Here is a 24183-nt window from a genome sequence, read left to right as displayed (position 1 = left end):
TGTTTGCGGTTAATATAAATTTCTGTTCTAGCCAATTGATTCATTGCCGGGTGCAATCAATGCAGCAGAATGGGAATTTTTTGGTAACTTTCATTTATGGTTTTAATGATGAGCAAAAAAGGGAAGAATTATGGGGTGATTTGGAGAGATTAGCTGCTGGTATACAGGAGCCATGGATAATATTAGGAGACTTAAATGAAATAATGTTCGCCAATGAGAGAATCGGTAGGAAAGCTCAAAATAATCCTTCATCAAGGCTTCGGGATTGTATGGAGGCTTGTGACATGTCTGATCTGAAATACTCTGGGTCCTTTTTTTACTTGGAATAACAAACAAAAGCCTGAGGATAGAATATTTTCGAAGATAGACAGAGCCATGGTTAATTCGCGATGGAGCTATGCTATGCCAGACTCGGAAGCAGTGTTTTTACCAGAATTAACTTTTGATCACAGTCCTATTCTAGTGTCCATTTATCGTGATTGGTGCTCGGGGAAGAAGCCTTTCAGGTATTACAATATGTGGAAATTAGCCCCTAATTTTGATACAAAAGTGAGACAATGTTGGCAGGGGGATGTTAATGGTACAAAGATGTTCAAGGTGGTGTCCAAGCTCAAAAGGTTGAAACCAACTCTGAAACAGATAAATCAAGAGGGCTTTTCTGAGATCCAAAAGGCAGATTTGATGGCAAAGAATGAGCTGATTGCAGCCCAGAATGCACTGACCAAAAATCCGTCTTCCTTGCAATTGATGGAAGCTGAACAAGAAGTTACTAGACGATATAAGGAGATTCATAAGGCATATTCAATGTTTCTCTCACAGAAGGCTAAGATAAATTGGGCTTCATTTGGAGATGAGAATTTAGCGTTTTTCCATGCTTCTCTGAAATCAAGAAGGATGCAAAACAAGATCTTCTCGATTGAAGATGAACAAGGAACTTGGTTCGACTCTCCTGATGGTGTTCAACAGGCTTTTTTGAGTTATTATGAGAAACTATTGGGGACAAGTATGCAGAACAGACTGTAACGCCCCGATTTCCCGAGACGTCACACTAGCTAGTCCGTTTAAAACCATTTAAGATAAAGACAACAAAAGACTTCTTTAATGAAAAATAACTAAGCATGAGATCTCATTATTTTTAAAACAAAACATTTATTTATTCATAACCTTAAAATATAAAGCTTTACAAAAACTATTTGAATCATAATCTTTAATGAAATATTTTTAAACCAAAATATCGTGACAATCCCCTAACATGTAATCCACGCCTCGAGCTCGCCACCCTCACTATATAGTTTTGCCTTTACCTGCACACAGAGTACCCGTGAGCTAACGCCCAGTAAGAAGAGCTATGTAGGACATAACCCCCCCAACCAGATAACATAGTCATAAGTATAACAATATCACAACATCAAATCAATTCATACCATACTTGCATACATATACCAACATATCATATCACATACTATTCTCAAATACAATATAACATCATATCACAATGTAATCTTAATGCATGCTATACTCACACACATAACACATAGTATTTTATCGCACATTGTCCTCACATACGATAATCTACTCCCACTCATGTTGATCAGACATGAAGTGTAACTTGCCCTGCCTTGTGCTGTTCTCACACTCGGCATCCAATAGGGCAATCCCTTATCACAAGTTGTACTCACCCATGATAGGATAACCTACAAGTAAACCCATACAAGCAGCCAAAAATATATCCTGCAGTGCTATGCTCACACCAGCAGCAGAAAACCTATCCTATAAGTGCTATCCTCACACAAACAGTCAAAAGCCTTATCACTATCACACACTAATAACATTAGCATAAAACAACAATCTACCATAGAATAAAACATGTAAATACAAACCCATAATACAGTTGTATGTTTCAACATACACCCTGTGCACAGATGTCCACTCTTCTTACCTCAGTTATTAAGAACACCTTCTTGCTACTCCAAGCACCTCAATGAATTTTCTTGTTGAGGACAAGATCCTCAAATTCCGTTGCTTAAGACTTGTTATCTCGTCATTACTACCTATAACAACACATGGTTCAAGGCCCTAACATTAAAATTTGTACTCTTACAGTACAGCAGAAAGATCACTATTTTTGACCAACAACTATACTAATTCAGTGAAAGTTGTCTTCATAAAAATTATAGGAAATTTTATTATCTTTCCAATGATATAAAGATCATTAAAAATGGCTTAAAACTGAGGGAGTTATGATTGTTTTACTGAAACTATTTCTGAGAAAGAATATGGAGTAACGAATTACACAACTTAGCAAAAATATAAACTTTTGACATTGAATGGTTCAGAACTAGAAGCTAACATCTTCATCAAAGTTTTAGGAAATTAAATTCCCTTTCCAATGATACCAAAATCTTTGAAATTGGAATTATATTCAAGGAGATATTACAATTTTACCAAAACAGTTTTGCAAGAACAAGATTCAAGAAACGAATCACATGATATTGAATAAAACTAACTTTTTTACATAGTATGACTTCGAATTAACAAAAAGTTTCTTCATAAAACTTATGGGAAATCGAATAAGCTTTCCAACGATATAAAAATCTCTAAAAATGGATCAATATCAAGAGAGATATCATCACTTTACTGAAACTTGTTTTTCTGAAAACGAAAAAATATAATAGATCCGAACCCTAGATAACATTTAGCATTATTGAGCAAGAAAATATTTCATACCTCTTCACATATTTCTATTCGATGTCTCAAGCCCGCAAGCCTTGATTATAAATCCAAAACTTTAAGAATGAAGGTAGAAAATAAGAAGAATTGTGGAAGGTTTGAGAGGAGCAAACATGAAGAAGAATGAGGCTTTGACTAATTGGTTTGGAGAGGAAAAATAAAACTATTATAGTTTGGTTTGATAAAAAGATTATGAGATATCGTATTCTGATAGGTTTAGGTTAACTAAAAATTATAATATATAATAAAATGCTAAAATATTATTAAATCAACAAATATCTAAATTTTTAAATTTTAAAAGTAAGCCCTTTATTTCGTAACTTTAGGCTCAGTTTTCACCTAGAAAAATTCCGAATTATGATATAACTATTTCTACAAAATTTATAGATCTTTGAATTATCTTTCCAACGCCACTAGAATCACTTCAATCGGAACTCTAAAACTCTAGATATGATCATTTTAGTAAAACAGTTTTTAATCCTGCGAATTTATCAAAACCTACGAATTTTTGTGAGATTAATTCCATTATAATGTTATTTAATGCACTCATACAATAGATTAAACCCACTAAATAATCTATAAAACTCTAATAGACTTTCATATTGGGCTTTAATTGAGTAATTAACCTAATTCGTAAAAACACCATAATTTTACCTTGACACTTACTATAATTTCAACTATGTTTAGAAATCTATCTATACTATTCTAAGCAATAGTCTCTATTCACTATTAGCAGAAATAAATGAATATTTATTCTCACACAAATTGTATAACAAATAAAATTTAAAATATATGTATATTTTTACCGGGTATTACACAGACGTAGTGTATTGCAGACCGTGGTTAATCTTGGACCCAAAATTACGAATGTACATGAATCCATCTTACTGGCAGATTACACGAGTCAAGAGGTGAAAGATGCTCTGTTTTCAATTCCTGGTATCAAGGCTCCGGGACCGGACGGGTTTGGAAGTGCTTTTTATCAGGATAATTGGGACACAGTGGGAACTGATTTTACAGAAGCTATTTTGTCCTTTCTCAATACAGGGAAGATACTGAAAGAGATTAATCATACCACTATCACCTTAATCCCCAAAATTGCTTGTCCAAAGAATGTTGCGGACTTCAGACCAATTTCCTGTTGTAATGTACTCTACAAGACAGCTACTAAGGTGCTCTGTAATAGATTGAGGAGAGTGTTGCCAGATCTTATTGCTGAAAACCAAGGTGGATTTGTCCATGGAAGATATATTGCCCATAATGTCCTAGTGTGTCAGGATATGGTGAGATTATATGGGAGAAAAAGTTGTAAGCCAAGCTGCATGATTAAAATAGACTTGAGGAAGGCCTATGACACCATAGAATGGAGTTTTCTAGAGGAAATGCTTGCTGGTTTTGGGTTTCCGGTTCAGTTCATTGAGCTAGTAATGACCTGTATCAGAACCCCAAAATTCTCTCTCCTTTTTAATGGCTCTATGTGTGGTTTCTTTAATGCAAAGAGAGGGTTAAGGCAAGGTGATCCCATGTCTCCCCTTCTCTTTGTATTAGGAATGGAATACTTATCGCGAATCCTTCGGAAGATTGGAGAAATGCCTGGTTTTAAGTTTCATGATAGATGTTCCTCACTAAAACTGAATCATATGTGTTTTGCTGATGATCTTTTGATATTTAGTCATGGAGACTTCATTTCAGCCATGTTGATGCTAAGAGGGCTGAAACTTTTCTCTTCAACTTCGGGATTAATGCCTAATGAACAAAAGACAGCAATCTATTGTTCAGGCATGCCAGATGCTGAAGTTGGAAGAATCCTAGATGCCTCACAATTCAACCGAAGTTCCCTTCCATTCAGGTACCTCGGCGTACCTATCTGTTCAAAGAAAATTTCTCATTCTGAATGTCAAATTTTGCTTGAGAAGATGGTAAGTAAAATCAGAGGGTGGAGTTCCCGCAACTTGTCATATATGGGAAGAGTTACCTTGATAAATGCTGTCCTTATAGCTATTCATACATACTGGGCTCAGATTATGATATTACCAAAGAAATTGCTTAAAGAAATTGAGGCAATATGTAGATCATACTTATGGAAAGGAACTCAAATGATGATGGGTCCTGGTTTGGTGGCTTGGGAGCATGTTTGTACCCCCAAAAATACTGGTGGACTTGGCCTTAGAGATATTCAGAAGTGGAACACAGCAGCCATGACAAGGTACGTATGGGATATAGCTAGCAAGAAAGATTGCTTGTTTGTCAGATGGATTCATAATGTATACTTAAAAGATAGTTGCTGGTGGGATTATGAAGCCCCCACCGATTGTAGCTGGTTCTGGAAAAAATTAGTTGGGGTGAAAAATCAGGTGAAGGCTAAGGTGGATCGGCAAACTTTTAGCATGCAGAAATTCAGTATATCAAACACATATCACTTGTTGTTTATTAGGCCGGAGAAGAAGGACTGGTGCAAACATGTGTGGGATAGACTTGTTATTCCCAAACACAAGTTTATCTTATGGCTTGTCTTGTTGGATAGGTTGAAGACAAAGGATAGAGTATGTCGGTATGATCCACAGGTTGATCCAACCTGTTTGCTTTGTGGGAAGGCAGATGAGTCGGTCCAGCACCTATTTTTCCAATGTGAATACAGCAGTAAATGCCTTGCCGAATGGAAGTCTAGACTGAACTGGGGCACGAAAGCAATTGATGTACACAGGCTGCTGCAACTCATCAGCAAGCTTAAGGGAATTTCAGCAACAAGGAGGAGCATGATGTTGACTATGCTGACTGCCTTGATATACCAGATCTGGGGTGCACGTAACGATGTGTTGTGGAACCAAAAACAATGGCAAATTAGGATAATTGTGGATCGGGTACAGCAGGAAAGCAAGAGGAGAATTGTTGGGGTTTGGCCAAGCAAAACAAAGGAGAAGGATAAAAATTGGGTACTGAATTTGTAACTTTTGATTTATAGTTGTAAATAGCAGATTTTGTACAAAAACTTGAGTTGTAATTGGTAGTTTGAGCAATACAAGATTTCCTTATTCATCAAAAAAAAAAAATAAGATTAAAAGGCAATATTTTTGTTCGTGGGGGCTATAATGGGTCCGTCCCTGAACACAATGGGGTTCACTTCCCAGAAATTAACAAAACCGTCACACACATGGCTGAGCCCCCATCTCGCGAGGGCATGCGCACCTCCGTTATTACTTCTAGGGACCCAACAAATCTCAATCCCAGCACCGTCAATGGCCAATAACAGCTTAGCAAACGATGAAGCAATAGATTTGGCTGTCACAATTCAACGACAACAAAAAAAAAAATATAGGTTGAGAAAATAACCTTAAATTTGGAAACTAAGTTAGTAAATGTCCACTTTTTAAAAAAATTAAGAAAATAGCCAAATCTAATAAATTAGTTAATAAAAATTATAAAAATACATTTATCACATATTTTTTTTAAAAATATATATATAAAAATAAAATTAGGTTATATAATTTTTTTAGTATTGCATATTATTATATTGTAACAAAAATAAATAAATATATTAGATTATTTAAATATATACAGCAGTATTAGATATATCGTAGTATTGAAAATTAATATACCATAGCAATAAAATTATATACCTCAAAGAAATTATAACAATACTAAATTAATGCTCAAAAAATATATACATCATGCTAACAAAATTATATATACCACCATTAAAATATGAACACATACCAAAAAATTTATATATAATAAAATAGAAACAAATATCATATTGAATAAATGATATATTATAGACAACAAAAACCATATACCATACAAGAAAACGTATATACCTACAATAAAAAATAAAACAAAATAATATAATATTATTAAAAAAAAAATTATATATATCATATTAAAAAAATTATATATTACCTTTATGTATACTAAAATAAAAACTAAACATGCATTATCTAAAATAAAATTATATACCATACAATAAAACTTATATACCATATCACAAAAAATATATAGCTTACAATAGAAATATATATAATAATAACAACAAATAAAAATATATAGGATGCTAATAAAATTACATATCATGTCAACAAAAGTACAATAGAAAATAGAACTTAAATATTATTTAAAAAAATTATATACCGTATAGCAAAAAATACATATACCATTCACCAAAACATATATACAGATAATAATAATAAAAAAAATATAGATTACTAATATATATATATGTATGTATACTACACTAACCAAATTATATACCACAATTAAAATATATATACCATGATAACAAAATTATATACTACCATTGTATATAATAAAAATAAAAACTAATTAAACATTATTTAAAATAAATAATCATACAATCAAAAAATATAAAAATAATAATTAAATATATATAGCATGGCAATAAAATTACATACATACATTAAAATATTTTTATTATGCTAATATACCACACAACAAAATAAAAATATACCGTACAACAAAATCTATATACCAACAACTCACAAAAACTTATAAAAAATTAAAAAAATTTGACATAACTTTTAAATAAAAAAGATTTTAACAAAACTAATATAGATATACCATAATGTTTAAATAATTTGCTTCTAATTCTAAAAAAAATAAAAAATAAAAATTAATGATTTTGAAATGAGGACACTTACAAACATACTCTTATGATTTAGGGTCATTTGCTATATTTTTTTGAAATCAAGACATACACTAACATAGTGCTATGATTTGGGCCCGTTTACTATAATTTCCCAAAAAATATTAAGTAAAAATCTCTCAAAACTCTCTTTGAATATATAATGGATTTATTTGTATTTTTGGTGTATAATTGGTTAAGCTAGATAAATTGTTTAATTAATTTTTTTATTTGTTATTATATGAATTAATTTTTTTGTTCATCAAAACTAAAGAATCCAATACACGGTGTGTCTATGCATCGCGAGAATTTCCGCGAAGAAGCATAGAAATGCGGCTCCCGATATATTCATTTTTTAATACTTTTTTAAATAAAAATAAAGTATTTTAGATAGTAATGATAATGTTTTTGGAGGTTATATTGTGTAAATGGTCGAGAGGGCCCTGAGTGTTATCTAATAGTCTTTATGACTCTTCTTAATTTTGAATGCTTTTTGATCCTTGGATTTATGGTTTTAACAATGGAAGAAAGTACTGTAGATGAGATTGTGCAGTTAACTGATCAGTTGGGAATGAATCAGGAAGAGGACTGGGAGGTTAATGAGGAGCAAGTTGCTGAGTTTGGTGAAAAATCGTTAGTAGGAAGAATTGTCTCTAAACAGAATGTGAGTGTGGGATTGTTCAGGACTATGTTCTCTAGAATGTGGAAATCAATTGGGGATTGGAAAGTCAAAAGTCTGGATGAAAATAAAGAAGCTCAATATTTTGGGTTATCTTTTAATAGCAGAGCTGAAGCAAAGAGGACATTGGAGAAGCAGCCCTGGCTCTTTAATGGAGGAATGCTGGTATTGGAGGAATGGCCGACTAGTGGCCAATGGAGAGATGCGAGGTTGGATACAATTTCGTGTTGGGTTCGAATGAAAGGGTTGCCTTTGAAAGCTATTACTTTGAATAATATTCAACGGCTAGGCAATTTGGCGGGGAAGGTTGAAGACATTGTGTGGAACAACCCGCAACAAATATTCTTGAATGGTTATGTGCGTGTGAAGATTGGTTTTCCGATTCAGCGAGAGGTGTTTGTTGGCAGATATATTCCAGTTGATGGTGATAAAAGATGGGTCCAGTTTAAATTTGATAAATTACCTTTAATTTGCTTTAAATGTGGGTTTTGGGGCCATGATCAATTGAACTGTACCAAGGAGGTGGTGATGGAAATGAATTTGCAAGGAGCTCCGGTTCAGAAATATGGGCAGTGGTTAAAGGAGGAAGATCCGACTCCCAATTGTTTTTTGGCGTATGACCAGTTGTTGGCTCGACAAGGAGGAGGGAAGGTTATTGGTGATGGTGGTAGTGGGATGGTAGAAGAGATTAGGCGGTCGGAGATTGATACACCGGTGGTCAGGGGATCTCGCCAGGTGGGAGGTAGTGGGAAGGAGCAGTTTGCTCGATCGACTCAGGGTGAGGAAAAGGCGGATGATGGGGTAGATCGTGGGAATGATGTCAATGGTGTGGTAGAAGTTAATAAGCTCAAGGGCAAACTTGACAATGTGTCAGCACTGGATCAAAGTGGTATTTTTCTAAAACAAACACCAAGCCCAAAAATTGATAAAATTAATGTTGGGCCGACAGTCAATGGGCCTACTCATTTTCAACCTCAATTGAGAGAAAGGTCTTCCTTGTTTGATCAAACTCACCAACATGGAAGCAGCAGGGGTAACAAGGAAAAAGGAATTCGCAGCTGGGAAAAGGATACTGGTGCTCATGATTTTGAGGATGAGGATGGAAGGGAAGGAAGGAAACGTAAATGTGGGCGTAGTGGTGGGATTTCAAGCCGAGGAGAAGGAGGTGAGGTTGGAGAGAGTTCTTGTGAGAATGGGTTTGATGTGGCCGTGGAGATGGGAGGTGCAGAAGACGTTGAAAAGGGGAAGACGATGGGAAGGAAGGGTCTGGGAACGAAAGGAGGAGAGTCCAGAAAACGAATTTCACTTAAGAACAAGGCTCGGGCAAAGGCTAAGATGGGAGGAAATCAGTCGGGGGGTGTTTTCGATAGTGCCAGGGAGCAAGGGACGAGTGAGATGGTTATGTTCACAGCTGGAGAAGTTAGTGCGACTGGAAGGGACAGAGATGTGAGCAATTCTGCTGAGGTAGGTATTTCTAATGATGTGGATTTACCTTCTTTGTTATCTGAAAATGAAGCGGCGAGCCTTGATGTTCAAGGCCGCCGAATGCAATGAAACTATTAAGTTGGAATGTCCAGGGAATTGGGAATCCCTGGACATTGAGAGCGTTGCAATCCCATGTGCGTGAAGTTGACCCGACCATCATTTTCTTGATCGAAAGTAAGTTGACTCGGGTTCAAGCGGAGCGTGTTTGTAATGTTCTTAAGTTTGATTCAGTGTGGACGGTAGATAGAGCGGGATTGAGTGGGGGGCTGTTGTTAATGTGGAAAAATGATGTAAAATTGCAAGTTTTGGATAGTTCTATAGGGCATATTTTGGCTACGGTAGCAGGGAATGGGTTCTCGCCATGGTATTTGACAGGCTTCTATGGTAATCCTGAAGCTAGCTTGAGGAAATTTTCATGGCAATTGTTGAGAAATTTGAAAAAAGAAGTTCAGGGACCGTGGCTATGTGTGGGGGATTTTAATGAAATTGTGAGCTTAGCGGAGAAGATTGGTGGTAGGGATCGACCTCCGGAAGCTATGGATGGATTTAAAGAGGTAATTGATGATTGTCGGTTTATTGATTTTGGGTCTTCAAAGCATGAATTGACTTGGTGTAATGAACATAATTCATCTCAGATTATGGAGAGGCTTGATAGAGGATTGTGTAATGAGGAGTGGTTGAGACAATTTGAGGGTGCGGATGTTCAGTTGCTTGATTGGTGGGAATCTGATCATAGGGCGCTAGTAATTAATATTCCGGTGAGAGTGGATGGGGATAAGTGTGGCAAGGCTAAACGTAAAAATCGCTTTCACTTTGAAGAAGCCTGGTGTCAAGAAGAGGAGTGTACCGAGATAATAGATAATATGTGGAAGGAAAGGCAAGGGAGGGGTCGGCCAGTGTCATTTAGATGCAAAATTAATAAATGTGGGAAAGCACTACAAGATTGGAACAAGAAGAAGAAGGCTCGGTTGAATAACGAGATAGCTAAGACTAAAAAGATACTGCACGAGTTGACAATGCAGCAACAACCGGGTGTTTGGGAGGCGATACAACACATGGAAGATAAGTTAAATGGGTTGCTTGAAAAGGATGAGCAGTATTGGCGACAAAGAAGTAGAGCCTTATGGTTGCAATGGGGGGATAGAAACACGAAGTATTTTCATCACAAAGCGTCTTCGCGCAGGAAGAAGAATGAAATTAAGGGGTTGCAAGATCAAATGGGAGTTTGGCAAGATGATAAACTGTTGGTTTGCCAAATTGTGGAGGACTATTACAAAGGTTTGTTTATGGGTTCGGACATTGATCAGGGCGTAATGCAGGAGGTTTTAGAAGTGGTACAGCCGAAAGTTTCTATGTCTATGAATGAGGAATTAATGGTTGATTTTTCTGTGGAAGAGGTTGTGCAAGCAGTAAAGGGGATGAATCCTACTAAAGCACCGGGGGCGGATGGGCTGCCTGCGCTTTTCTATCAAAAGTTCTGGTCTAAACTCAAAGATGAAGTCATTGCGGTGTGCTTGAATGTTCTTAATAATGGGGCTGATTTGAGTTGTTTAAATGATACGGTGGTCGCCTTGATACCCAAAGTTGATAAGCCTCAAAAAATAGAAGAATTTAGGCCGATTAGCTTGTGTAATGTGATTTATAAGATTGTCTCGAAGTGTTTGGCTAATCGGCTTCGTCACTCTTTGGACCAAGTAGTGTCTGATTCACAAAGTGCTTTTCTAAAGGGTCGGCTCATACATGATAATGCAATAGTTGGGTATGAATGTTTACATGTGATGAGGAAGAATAGATTTCGCAATGGTACAAAAGTAGCTTTGAAACTGGATATGGCGAAGGCGTATGATAGAGTGGAGTGGCGATTTTTGGAAGCAATGATGTTGAAGTTGGGGTATGATGTGCCGTGGGTCTCAAAGATTATGAGGTGTCTTACTTCGGTTCAGTTCTCTTTTCTCATTAATGGTGAAATTCAAGGAAAAGTTACGCCACAACGGGGACTTAGACAAGGTGATCCACTTTCGCCTTTTTTGTTTCTTCTTTGTGCTGAGGCTTTTTCCTGTTTGATACAACATGCTGAACATTCGGGGCAGTTACATGGGATTGGGTTTGGAAGGCAGGGAGTGTCGGTGTCACATTTATTTTTTGCGGATGATAGCTTGGTGTTTCTTGCAGCGAATGAGGATGAGTGTAAGGGATTTAAAGAGCTGTTGGAAAAATATTCTAAGGCATCTGGACAGTTGGTAAACTTTCACAAGTCAGAGATGTGTTTTGGGCGTAAGGTTACACTGCCAGTTCGAACTCATTTAGCAAATATCATGGGGGTAAAGGTGGTGGATAATTATGGGAAGTATCTTGGGCTGCCATCTTTTGTGGGAAGAACGAAAAAGCAACATTTTGAGTTTATTAAGAATAAGGTGTGGAACAAGTTGAAAGGATGGAAAGGGTCGTTTTTCTCGGCGGCCGGAAAAGAAGTTCTTATAAAAGCAGTCATTCAAGCTATTCCCACTTATACAATGAGTTGTTTCCGTTTACCGAAGAAAACTATTAATAGTATTCATAGTATGGCGGCAAGGTTTTGGTGGGGCTCATCGGAGAAAGATTCAAAGATACATTGGTGTAAATGGGACGTCTTATGTAAGCACAAAGAGCAAGGCGGGTTGGGTTTTCGGGATCTGGGACTTTTTAACCAAGCTCTCCTAGCTAAGCAGGTTTGGCGGTGCATACGGTTTCCAAATTCGTTATGTAGTCGGGTGTTGAAAGCAAGCTATTATCCAAATGGTGGGGTGATTGAGGCAAAAAGTGGGAATCATGCGTCGTTTGTTTGGCGAAGTTTGGTTTGGGGGAAGAAGATTATACAAAAAGGGTACCGATGGCGCATTGGTAATGGCAATTCTGTTAGAGTCATTGACGATCCTTGGTTACCTCGTCCGGTTACCTTTAAGATATATGATAAACCGCCCCTACCAGACCAGTTGTATGTCATTGATTTGAAGAAAGGTAATGGGGAATGGGATGAGGAGTTTATTAGAGCTGTCTTCAATCCAACTGATGCTGATTTAATTTTGGGAATGGCTACTACTGAATGGGATATTGAAGATAAAATATTATGGCATTATAGTAAGAATGGGGAGTATTCTGTTCGTAGTGGATATCGTATGGCGGCTGCCTTACAAGTGCGAGATGTGCAGTCCGATACACAAGCTGCTGAGAAGTGGTGGAGCAAGCTTTGGAAGCTTAAAATCCCACCGAAAGTGAAACACTTTGTTTGGAAGATGGCTCATTCATGGATTCCTACTAACTCGGCGCTTGCTCATCGACATATTCAGGTAGAACCTTATTGTAAGCGGTGTTCTACAGGTGCGTATGAAAATGTTTTTCATGCACTATGGGGATGTCGAGTTAACCGGGAGGTTTGGAATGGAGCTGGTTTTTATGGTAGATTGCAGCGACAAGGCCGTGAGGATGTGCTTGCGTTTCTCATGAGAGTTTCAAGCTTGTTCACTAAGGATGAATTTGAATTTTTTCTGATTTTATCTTGGAACCTTTGGTATATTCGCAATTCGGTTAATCATGGGGGACACAAACCTCAAGCTAGTGCAATTTTGGATTGGTGCAGCAAGTTCCTTCATGAGTTTAGGGAGAATAATGTGGCGGTTCAGGTTGGACAGCGGAGAGAAGAAGCAAAGTGGACTCCACCTAGGCGAGGCTCTTTTAAAGTTAATGTGGATGCAGGGATTAAGGCAGGGGAAAACTTGGCTGGGCTTAGCTCTGTCGTGCGGGATCATGAGGGGCGGGTTATGGTGGCTGCTACCAGATTTGTGGAGAAGAAGACCTCGCCATTGCAGGGAGAATTGCAAGCAATTCTGCTGGGTATTCAGACTGGTATACAACGCAACCTGCCGTCATTTTCTGTTGAATCGGATTGCCTTCAAGCTGTTAATCTAGTGATGAAAGAGGAGGAAGGATGTCGAGATGTTGATGGGCTCATTGCGCAGATAAAAGAGCTGCTGCAACATGACCGAGTGGCTGGGGTGTTTTTTGTATTTAGAGAAGCAAATCAAGTTGCTCATGTTTTAGCCAATGATGCTTTGATTAACAAAGCTAGTGCCATGTGGGTAGGGGTTGTTCCCTTTTGTGCGAGTCAAGCTATCCGGCGAGATTCGCCATATCCATTGTAATGTTTTTAATTAAATGAATTCTGTTTTAAAAAAAAAAAAAAAAAAAACTAAAGAATCCAATATAATTTATTATAAATAAATACTTGGTCTATAAGGTCATTTATGTATTGTGTGTAATTTATGTCTAGCTTTTCGTGTTTTTGTTATTTTTTTTTTTGTATAATTAAAAAAAAAAAGGCAAAGTGTACATTTTATTGATTTTTTTTTTCTTTTTTCAAATAAAAAAATATTACCTTTAATGATTATTTTTCTGACGCTGCCCAAAGTATCTATATTAAAAAATAATATACATTTACAATAAGAAAATACGTTATATAATAAACTTATTAACATTGTTTCAATTAAAAGTTTGATATACTCTATTTTTGGAATTGAAATGAAATGGCTTGAGAATAATTTTAGGTAACTCTGTATAATTAGGTTTATATATAAATATATATTTTCTTTGCTTAACCATATATATATTTTTAGTTTTGCTAGATATCATTAATTGTATATATATGTATTATATTATATATGTATCTAGCAAAACAATTAATTATATTATATATTAGATTTTATATATATACAATTAATGATATCTGCCAATTATAAATAATTTATACATTTAATTATGTTATATTTATATTTGTGGAATGAAGTAATTATTTGAAAGCAACCATCAAGGACATATCAAATATATATTATGATTCAATTTTTACTCAAATTTTCTAGCCAAAAAAAAAAAAAGAAAAGAAAAAAAATCACCCAATTAATAATGGTATACTTTCATTAGATTTTTTGGTTTGTATGTCATACTACAAAAAATATTTACTTTTAGTCAAAATAAAATTTATGACTAAAAATAAAAAAAAATTGTGACTAATTGTAAGTCATTATTCTTATGTTGTGACTAAAAAGTTTATAGTTAAAAATATTAGTCACAATACTTGTTGTAACTAAAACTAAATTAATAATAATTTGTTCAAATATTATATTTTAGTTACAAATAATTTTTTATTGAGACTAAAAGTGGTATATAATTACAAAAAAAAATTATACTATAATTAAAAAGTTGTCGCGTATTATTTTTTGTAGTGTTAACATCCTAGGATAAATATTTTGCAACACTAATGTTTCTCCGTGCCAGGTTTTGTGAAAACTAATTTTTATTTTGTTTTTTTAGCTATTTGTCTTTTATAGGCTTTTTATTTATTTTATTCTTTAGACATTTATAAAAGGATGAATAAGTTTTTGTTGGGCAAGAACCCAGGTTCATAAGAGGATGAATAAGTTACTTTTTTGAGTTATCAACTCTATCTAGATTTATCTTGAAAAAAAAAATAAAAAAAATATAGAGCAAAATCACAACAGTAGTGTTACATTTTCTATTTTTCATTTCTTTTTCTTTGTCTTTTTTTTTTTTTCCAATGTTCTCTTTGAAGTATTTTTTTTTTTTTTTTTTTTGGAGAGATTCTCTATGAAGTATTGATGTCACTCTTTGTTGTTTTTATTTTTTCATTCATAACACGTCTTAGTGTAACATATATATCTTGTTGTCAACTCTCAAGCCAATCTATGTCATGGTCTTATTATATATACAACGGGTACGTGCATAGCACCTACCATGACTAATTATAATAAATACATATACAAATCCTACACTAATTACCAATTAACGTGCATGCATATAATATATATATTTATATATTTACATTAGTTATATATATATATATGATTATCATGGGTTGAGACAAAAATAAAGACAGCATACCAAACTCACCAGACCTAAAAGTTAAAAACAGGCGTACTTACACTTACACTACGGTATAATTATAGCAGTGGATATATAGTATAAATAAGAGAGACTTCCTCCATCAAAATAATCATTGCCACTACTCAACCCTTTCCCAACAATAACCAACATTACATATTATAATTCTTAAGCTACCTTATTTGTAATTATCATCAAACTTCAATACTGCTGCAATGGCTCCTCAACTAAACACCACTGAATTTTCGGTTGTAAAAGAGGAAGTTGAGCTTGTGAAACCATCTAAAGCCACACCTTCAGATGTTCTGTCTTTGTCCACTCTTGACAACGAGGCCAACCTCGAATGCTTTTCCAAAGCAATCTACGTATACAAGGCCCAAGATGAGACTAATGGCGTCGACCCTGCTGAGATGATCAAGCAAGCTCTCTGCGACGCACTGGTCTACTACTACCCTCTTGCCGGGAGACTCAAACGGCTAGACCACGATGGAAGGCTCCAGCTCACTTGCGACGCTACTGGTGTTCCCTTTTTGGTCGCCACCGCCAACTGTCGCCTTTCCTCCCTTAATTACTTGGACGATATTGATTTCGAGATAGCCAAGAACTTTGTCTTCCCTTCTCCCACGAGTGACTGCCCTATTGTCCTACAAGTCACCCGATTCTCTTGTGGAGGTTTCACCATTGGGTTTGGAATATCTCACATGGTCTCCGATGGTTTCGGTGCTGCTCAGATCTTTAAGGCCATGGCTGAGCTCTCCAAAGGCGAAGAACTCTCGGTGAAGCCAGTATGGGAAAGAGAGAGACTTGTTGGGACACCCATCAAGGAGCCTATCAATTTCAACTCGTGTCCTCCTGCCATGTCACCTTACATGCCTTCATCAGACATTGTTGATGAAATCTTTTACTTGAAGAGTGATACCATGAAGAGACTCAAAGAGGATATCATCAATGGTGGTTCTCCCAGTAATGTCACTACGTTTGAAATACTTGCAGCCTTTGTTTGGAAAGCCCGATTGAGAGCCTTAGAGCTCAACCATGACGGGAAAACATGTTTGTATTTTGCTACAGGGTTGAGGAAGCTCATAGACCCCCCTCTACCTGAAGGGTATTATGGGAATGCATTTTTGACATCTGCAGTGGAACTCACTGGCAGAGAACTCGAAGAGAAATCTCTATCTAAAATCGTGAATATGATAAAAGAGAAGAAGAAAGACGTTTTGGACAACAACTACATCAAAAAGTCTATTGATATTTGTGAGACAAAATTAGCTCACGGTGATAATCCAAAGATTAAAGCTACGGGAGCACTCATGGCGTTGACTGATTGGAGAAACTTAGGGTTGGTTTCGGATGAGTTTGGATCAGGATGGAATATAGAAAATGTGACATCATTGCCATGGGACTGTTTTGGATCAGTGGATTTGTGCACCTTCTTACCTGCTCCAAAATCTGATCCTTCATTGAAAGGTGGGGTTGGGATATTGGTCTCTCTTCCTAGGCAAGCCATGCCCGTGTTCAAGCGAGAGATAGATGCTCTTCAATAACTACCATAAAATGGGTATACGATATGATATAAGATTTTTAATAAGGCCGTTATTATGGACATCCAGGGGAGTGTTATAAATATTAATAATTATGTGGATGTCTAAATCTTTTATTTATTACAATTAATTGTAATCAACATTTCTCTTTTCTTAGTTTCCATTTTTCTTAGTTTCTTAATATTTGACTCTTGTATAAATAGGGGTTCACCCCATTGGAATAAACAACTGAGAAATTCTCATTCACTTTCTCTTCCTCTCTTTTTCTTCTTCTTTCCTCTCATCTATTTTATATTATCTTATAACATAAACTATATTTTATTCTATTTTTGTTAATATATATGATGTGATTGAATACTCGATCATGCAACTCATGGATAAAAATATAACACAGAACAACAAATGATTGATCAAGATCAATTGTAACCAAAACACACAAAAATTAAACCAGCAAACAAGAACAGATTAACAAGAAGATTATTATGAACAAATTCAACACAACGAGAATTTACGAGGTTCGAATAATCGAATGCTCGATCATGCAACTCATTGATAAAAATATAACACAGAACAACAAATGATTGATCAAGATCAATTGTAACCAAAACACACAAAAATTAAACCAGCAAACAAGAACAGATTAACAAGAAGATTATTATGAACAAATTGAACACAACGAGAATTTACGAGGTTCGAATAGAGTGATAGTGAATCACTTGCCTATTCTTCGGCCACAACAACCCCAAAGGCTCCAATATTTATTGAGCTAGATGAAAGAATTACAAGGTGTTGATCACCAATGTGTACACGACACAATCACTCAATGAAGCACAACTTCAATTTACATTCAAAATCACTTGTGGCACTATCGATCAAACACACCATAGGCCAATACAACACTCTTCTTTTCTCTTTCACTCTAAACTAGCTCACAATAACCTCTGAAAACTCTCTCTCTCTCTCTCTCTCTCTCTCTCTCTCTCTCTCTCTCTCTCTCTCTCTCTCTCTCTCTCTCTCTCTCTCTCTCTCTCTCTCGGCAAACACTAAAGCAGCAGTATGAGTTGGCTATAATAATAGCCTTTGGTTGTTGAACTCGAGGCTAAATGTCAATTGAAAGTAGCAGCCCAAAATTTGTATCCATTTTTCATGATATTATGCATAGATTAGATATATCATGGCGAATTCTTCAAAAAAAATTGTCTTCCACAATGAAATCTGATAAGTGAGATTTCGAGTAAGTGTTTACATAATCTTCATCTGTCTAAAGAAATGATTCATCAAAATAATGAGTCACCATTGATATCGACACATCTGAGATAGACAAATGTTCGAGTTCGGGAGTTCCTCTATTGAATCATTTGCCTTCTTCTTCTTGTTGGATATCTCGTTATTCGTACACATTTTTTTTTTTGTTTCTCGAGCCTATAGTGAGTAACAGACAACTCACTTAAAGACCAATCACAATAATTGTCCACCATGATCATTAAGAGAGGAAAGAGTCATTGAGATTTGCTGAACTAGTCTTGAATTCTCATCTAGTATTTGAGAATGTTTAGTAAGTTTCTACATTTACTTCTTTTTTCACTATGATATATCTCTTATGAAATGTAGTTTAATTAATGTCTATATGTTTGGACCTCCCATGGAACATGGAATTTTTCATTAAATGCAGTGCACTTTGGGATTTTTAGTTCAGTGCCATAAATTGTATTTATTATTGTGATTTTGGTTTAAATCTCATTTATTACTATTCCGCGTGCTTCATGAAATATTAGTCTTTATTCGCACCTCATTTCAAGATAGCTACGCGTGTTTCATATATGAATTTTTTCACTGAGACCTTATTTCATGACCTATTATACACACAATACATTCTTTTTCGTGACCTGTTATGTGCTTCATGATGAAATTAATAAGAACATATAAATTACACAATACTGATTAGTTGAGCTACATACTTAGACATTAATTGTAACAAGTGCCTAGGAAACAGAAAGTAAGAGGAGAGCAAATACATTTAAAAGATGTATTTAAAGGATCAGCAACAAGACTACATAATCTGGCCTATAAATCTTAACAAAACATAAGAAAATTAGCACAGTCGTAGTTGAAGAGAAAAAAATAAGCATATCATTTCACTACAAAAAAAAGGATATTCAGCTACAAAAAAATTGGTAGCAAATAATGCCTATTTGGTAGCTATTGAACTTTTTGCTACTAACTTTTTTTGGTGGCTACTTCGTAGCTAATACTCCGTAGCTGAAAGTTTTTTGCTACCAAGACAATTTGTAGCAAATTCGCTACTAATATTTTTGTAGCAAAAAATGTCAAATGTAGTAGCAAAATAATTACTTTGAAAAACTACTAAAACTTTTTTGCTACTACATTTTGGTAGCAAATCACTTTAAAATTGGTAACAAATACAACTTTAGTACTTAAAAATATAATAATTTTGCTACTGAAATTTTGTTGCAAAATAAATTTGAATTGAATTATATGTGATTTTCGAACTAAATTTATATTTAATATTTAATTTTAATTATTCCATTAATGCAGAATTTCTAATTATATATTTGTAGAATAATTAAAATAGCAAAACTCACTTTAATAGAATTAATAACTTATATATATATACACAATTCAACAAGTAAATTGTTGATAATACAAAATCTCTAACATAATTTAAAATTTATAACATACACAAATCTATAAAAATCAAATCAATGTTGGATGTTGGCTTATATCCGACCAATCTATTAGTATTTCCCCAAACATTTTATATTTGCTATACAATAGATTGAGCCCTCTTGTGATGCCATTGGTGTGGACTCTCACAACACCAATTGACCAGATCATGAAGGGTATACGATTGCAATAAGGGCTGTCGGGTTGTGAAGGTAAACACCTAAACCAGATAGCAAGTAAATCCTTCCAGATAGCAACTTCTAGATAGCAAGTAAACAAGTAAATCCTTCGAGATAGCAACTTGTAAAATTACTACACCAGATAAGAGAACCTGAATAAGATGAACCACAAAACATGTCACAAAAAATAGCTGACAATAGGCTAAAGACACCTGAAATATATAGCTGACTGGCAATAGGGGGAGACCAGCCATATATGGCCTCCTTCTCTTTTTTCAAAAAACAAATATTAAACAGTGATAAATTCATAATTTTCATGTATTGTTTTTGTCTTTAAAGTAAAATTGATGATGGAGATTATCTCAAACAATCTTTGAAGACATCTCTAAACAATATATAAAGCATCTCTCAACAGTAAAGTAAAAAAGAAAAATGGGGAAGGAATCACAGCACAACTACAAAGCAAACAAATTGAATCTGCATAAATACATGTACAGAAAATTACGTATGTGTTATATAACTAATCAAGATGACCAACAAACGTAAAGAACGAGAATTAAACATGAATCTACGATGCAATGACATGATATGATTGGAAACTCGTTAATTTCATTAGATGCGTGTAAAGAATATTGAGAACATATGAAGGAAGCATACACCAAGGGAAGGGAAGGGGCTGCATCTTCCATAGCAATAGAGAAATCATCCGCTGCAGGTAGTTGCGCCTGACTTGACCAACTATTCCGTGTATCAAACTCCACATGGGTAGTTCTTGGTGCTAAAAAATCTGTGGAGAATATATTTAAAAATCTATGAATCTATTTTTAAATTAAAAATTATACTTAAAAATAATTAAACACAAATGTAGAACATTTTAGTTATAAAATTTACCAGAAATTTTAAGAATATTGAATTTAGTTTATCCAAAAATAAAAAATTAAAAAAAACACGTATATACAACATACAATCTGTACAGAATAATTTAAATTTAAATTTCCAAAAAGATAATTATCCCACAAAACAAGGGTTAAAAAATAACAAAATTACAAATAAGTATTTCAAAAATTAAAATTTGAATTTGATTTTAAATATATACCGTGTACGTACGATACATTAATTTTTATCATCATTTTTTTTCATTACTCTATTCACCGTTAAAGATTTTCACTGTATTTTTTTTTCTCTCAAAAGAAACTTAATTTGCCTCAACAGTCTCAACAAACCTGAAGAGCAATTCAGTGCATAGTTGTTAAGGTATGAGCTAAATGATATTTGATATATATCATGATTGACATTATAATCTTGCATTGATTAGATTGTTAATTAAAAAATCCCTTCAGGTGTTTCAACTGGTTAGGTGTTTCAAAGAATTTCAAAAAGGATACAAGGAGTCAGTACATACAAACAGGTTTGAATAAATTTCTATTTTATTTCAGTAAAACAATATGCATTGAAACCAACTAGGAAATATAGAATTGACATGGATTAATGATCTTTGTTTTCGAATCTGTATAGTTGTTCTTTCTTGGGCTAATGAATTTACAATCTTCTAAATTAAAAACATGAACAGAGATAAAAATAAATATCTTAAATCTGAATCAAATATTTAAACAAAACATGCCTCAACAAACAATTAACAATCTGGAAATTTTTCATCAATCAAGATACTAAAAATATACCTCAATAAAAATCTACTAAGCCGCAACATAGCCGCTGCAATCGAAAGCCACAATCGAGCGACATTGTACCAAAATCTACAACTGCCAAAGCCATTCCACAACTGTAAAGGCCAAAGAACCAGATTTTAGTAGGCAAAGGACAAGAAAAATTCAAAACCCACCAATATATTCCCTCAAATTGTTATGTTTAATCTACCCAAACCCAATGTAGCCTTAACCAAATAAATAAATCATACCTTAGAAGCATTTACGCTAACACGATTCCACCTTTCAGCAGGTGTTTCAGGTTTTTAAGGGTATAAATTCCATTAAAAAATTGTGAAACAGACATTTTCATTAAAAGATAAAATGGGCTAACTTTCAAAATGCCTAGCACATAGCAGCTACCTTACAATTCCATAATGAAACGAAAACAATAGAAAGAGAAATAATCAAGTCAAACCATCCACAGATCAAACAATAGAAAGAAACGAAAAGAATATAATCTGTGGAGCTACTTATTTCAAGTTCTCCCATTCGAAAGCACTTCTCTCTAATCCAACTGAAACCAAAACCAAAGAATCTATAAATTTATAGTGTATATAATTGAAATCATCCAAATAGTTTATATATATTTATAATTTTTTTTAAAAAAATCTTATTTAAGATTTGTAGAAATCCATAGCACATTTAAATCTGTTGAGAAAGCTCTCAACTTTTTTCATTATCCTCAATCCTCAAATCCAAACCAATGAAACCAAATAAGTCACACACAATATATATGTATTAAATACCATATCAGCACATTATTATTTTCCATAAAAAGAAAAGCTAGCTAAAATAATCCTACTCTTTGAACTGAAAACAGAGAAAAAGAGAGTGAGATTTCATGAACTTTACTAGAGCTCTTCCGCCACAAAACGACAGTGTCCCCTAACCTACACCGTATGCGATAACCCCTATAAAGCTTCTGAAGCTTCACCGCAGCAGTAGCTGATTTGTCACGCGTTGTCGAATCTGCCTGAGCTGCCGTTCTTCGCCTGCATGAAACCAATATATTAGTAACAAAATATGGAAATGTTGAACTATAATTGATATCACACTCCATGTCACCTTGTATGGCCCATCCACTTCAAATTCAATTGAGCATTCACTATGAGTTGTATAAGATTTGGCCAAGGGATCTGTCAAGGTCTGTTAAGAGAAAAGTGTTAGTAGCAGGTTTTTGTCAAACAATCAAGCTTAAATTGCTCCTTTGCAAATTCGCTTTCTGTTTCTTTTTTTCTAAATGAATAAATTAATAAAAGGTAACCACTATATAACCACTCCAGCCATTTCCATAGAGTACCATCGTGCACCCCTGTAAGACCAGGAAAAGCATTAGTAAAAGGTATATATATTTTGTAGTTAGGAAAAAAAGGAAATCACTATATAACTCACTTGCGCATGACATATCCATAAAAGGAATTAAGAATGCACTTATGAGCAAGTTGTAACGAATCATAAAGAGCAGTAAGCAAACAACAACGCAAGTTTCAAGGTTCAAAGTCAGTATCAACAATCATCCTCAACATGGTGTGATGCTTATTGTATACAAACGCTCAAACAAGCATATGAATTTTCCATACCTGTGCCTCTTGGATTTTAATAGAATTTCCAGTAGCTTTGGCTTCAGACAATTTTCCTTTCCAGGCCTTATTAAGTCCTTTGTACTCGTATCTTCTATCTCGAAAGCTTCAAATAATATGTATTTCCTGCTCCATACTTTGTACTCACAATCGCAACTCCTCCCACCGCCAATCGCAACTCCTCCCACCGCCACACCCCCAAATGCAACTATGTTGGTTTCTAGTTTAGATTTCCTGCTCCATACTTTGTAACCAGACTTTGTAACCAGACGAGAGGGAGAGACTGAGAGCGATTTTAGGTTTAGGAATTTAGGCGGCACGATCGATATCAGGTTTAGGAATTTAGGAATTTAGGAATAAGCTGCGATAGATCGATTTTAGGTTTAGCTTTTGGGAGTTTAGGGTTTGTGTGTGTTAAAGCTAGCTGCTAGCTTATTCCTTCTTATTTTATTTATTATTATTATTTTTTAAAAATTAAACCTTTTACTAGCCTTAAAAAATATTAGAAAAATTTACCCTAATACTATTATAAATAATTACTAATATATAATTTTCAAAAAAAAAAAAATAATTACTAATATATGATGCATAAACCTATACCCACTTTTTCATATTAAATAATTTAAATAACCACATTTAAAATTTCATTAAAAAAAACTACAATTAAAATTTAATTATTATTTTATTGGACCTATTTATTTAGTAAAATATGTATTTATTTTCCATTTTTATACTTTAATTTTTTTTTTTTTGGTACATTTTTTTTTCTTCAACAGAATTAATAACATCTAAATCTATATCTTTTAAGATTCTTATATATTATGTGGTAGCTACTTTTTGAATTTCAATTTATAATACTTAATGGTAGATAATTTTTTTTTAATTTGTATACTCTTATTACATAAATTATACCTCTTGGTAACCCACATATAGATATAGTATAAATTAATCAATTTAATTATACCAAATGATTTCTATATAAAAAATATTAATCTATACTTAATAGTATCTAAATTAAAATAATAATCTGT

At 34.3% G+C, this 24183-nt stretch overlaps 1 protein-coding gene and 1 long non-coding RNA gene across 5 annotated transcripts; one reads left to right on the top strand and one right to left on the bottom strand.

The window, feature by feature from the left end:
- The first annotated feature begins 15676 nt into the window (after positions 1–15676).
- On the top strand, positions 15677–17005 carry LOC115720546 (spermidine coumaroyl-CoA acyltransferase-like). Its single transcript, XM_030649690.2, has one exon. It carries the CDS (start codon positions 15677–15679, stop codon positions 17003–17005), a length of 1329 nt encoding a protein of 442 aa, XP_030505550.2.
- Positions 17006–19311: 2306 nt separating this feature from the next.
- Positions 19312–23603, bottom strand: LOC115712042 (uncharacterized). 4 transcript variants are annotated; one of them, XR_009686282.1, is made up of 5 exons: positions 22965–23603; positions 22638–22884; positions 21546–22564; positions 20524–20653; positions 19312–20018 (listed from the first exon to the last, which is right to left on the bottom strand). It is a non-coding gene; the product is annotated as an uncharacterized LOC115712042 (long non-coding RNA). The 4 variants fall into 4 exon arrangements; XR_009686281.1 differs by having other exon boundaries at positions 23153–23603; XR_009686283.1 differs by having other exon boundaries at positions 19313–20018; positions 21546–21646; positions 22425–22564; positions 22638–23579.
- Positions 23604–24183: the final 580 nt, after the last annotated feature.

This window comes from Cannabis sativa, chromosome 2 (assembly GCF_029168945.1).
Source record: "Cannabis sativa cultivar Pink pepper isolate KNU-18-1 chromosome 2, ASM2916894v1, whole genome shotgun sequence".
Taxonomy (NCBI): Eukaryota; Viridiplantae; Streptophyta; class Magnoliopsida; order Rosales; family Cannabaceae; genus Cannabis; species Cannabis sativa.
This window is presented reverse-complemented; position numbering and strand designations above follow the sequence as displayed.

Coding starts and splice junctions, on each gene's coding strand:
- LOC115720546 (XM_030649690.2), top strand. CDS start 15,677: ATGGCTCCTCAACTAAACACCACTGAATTTTCGGTTGTAAAAGAGGAA.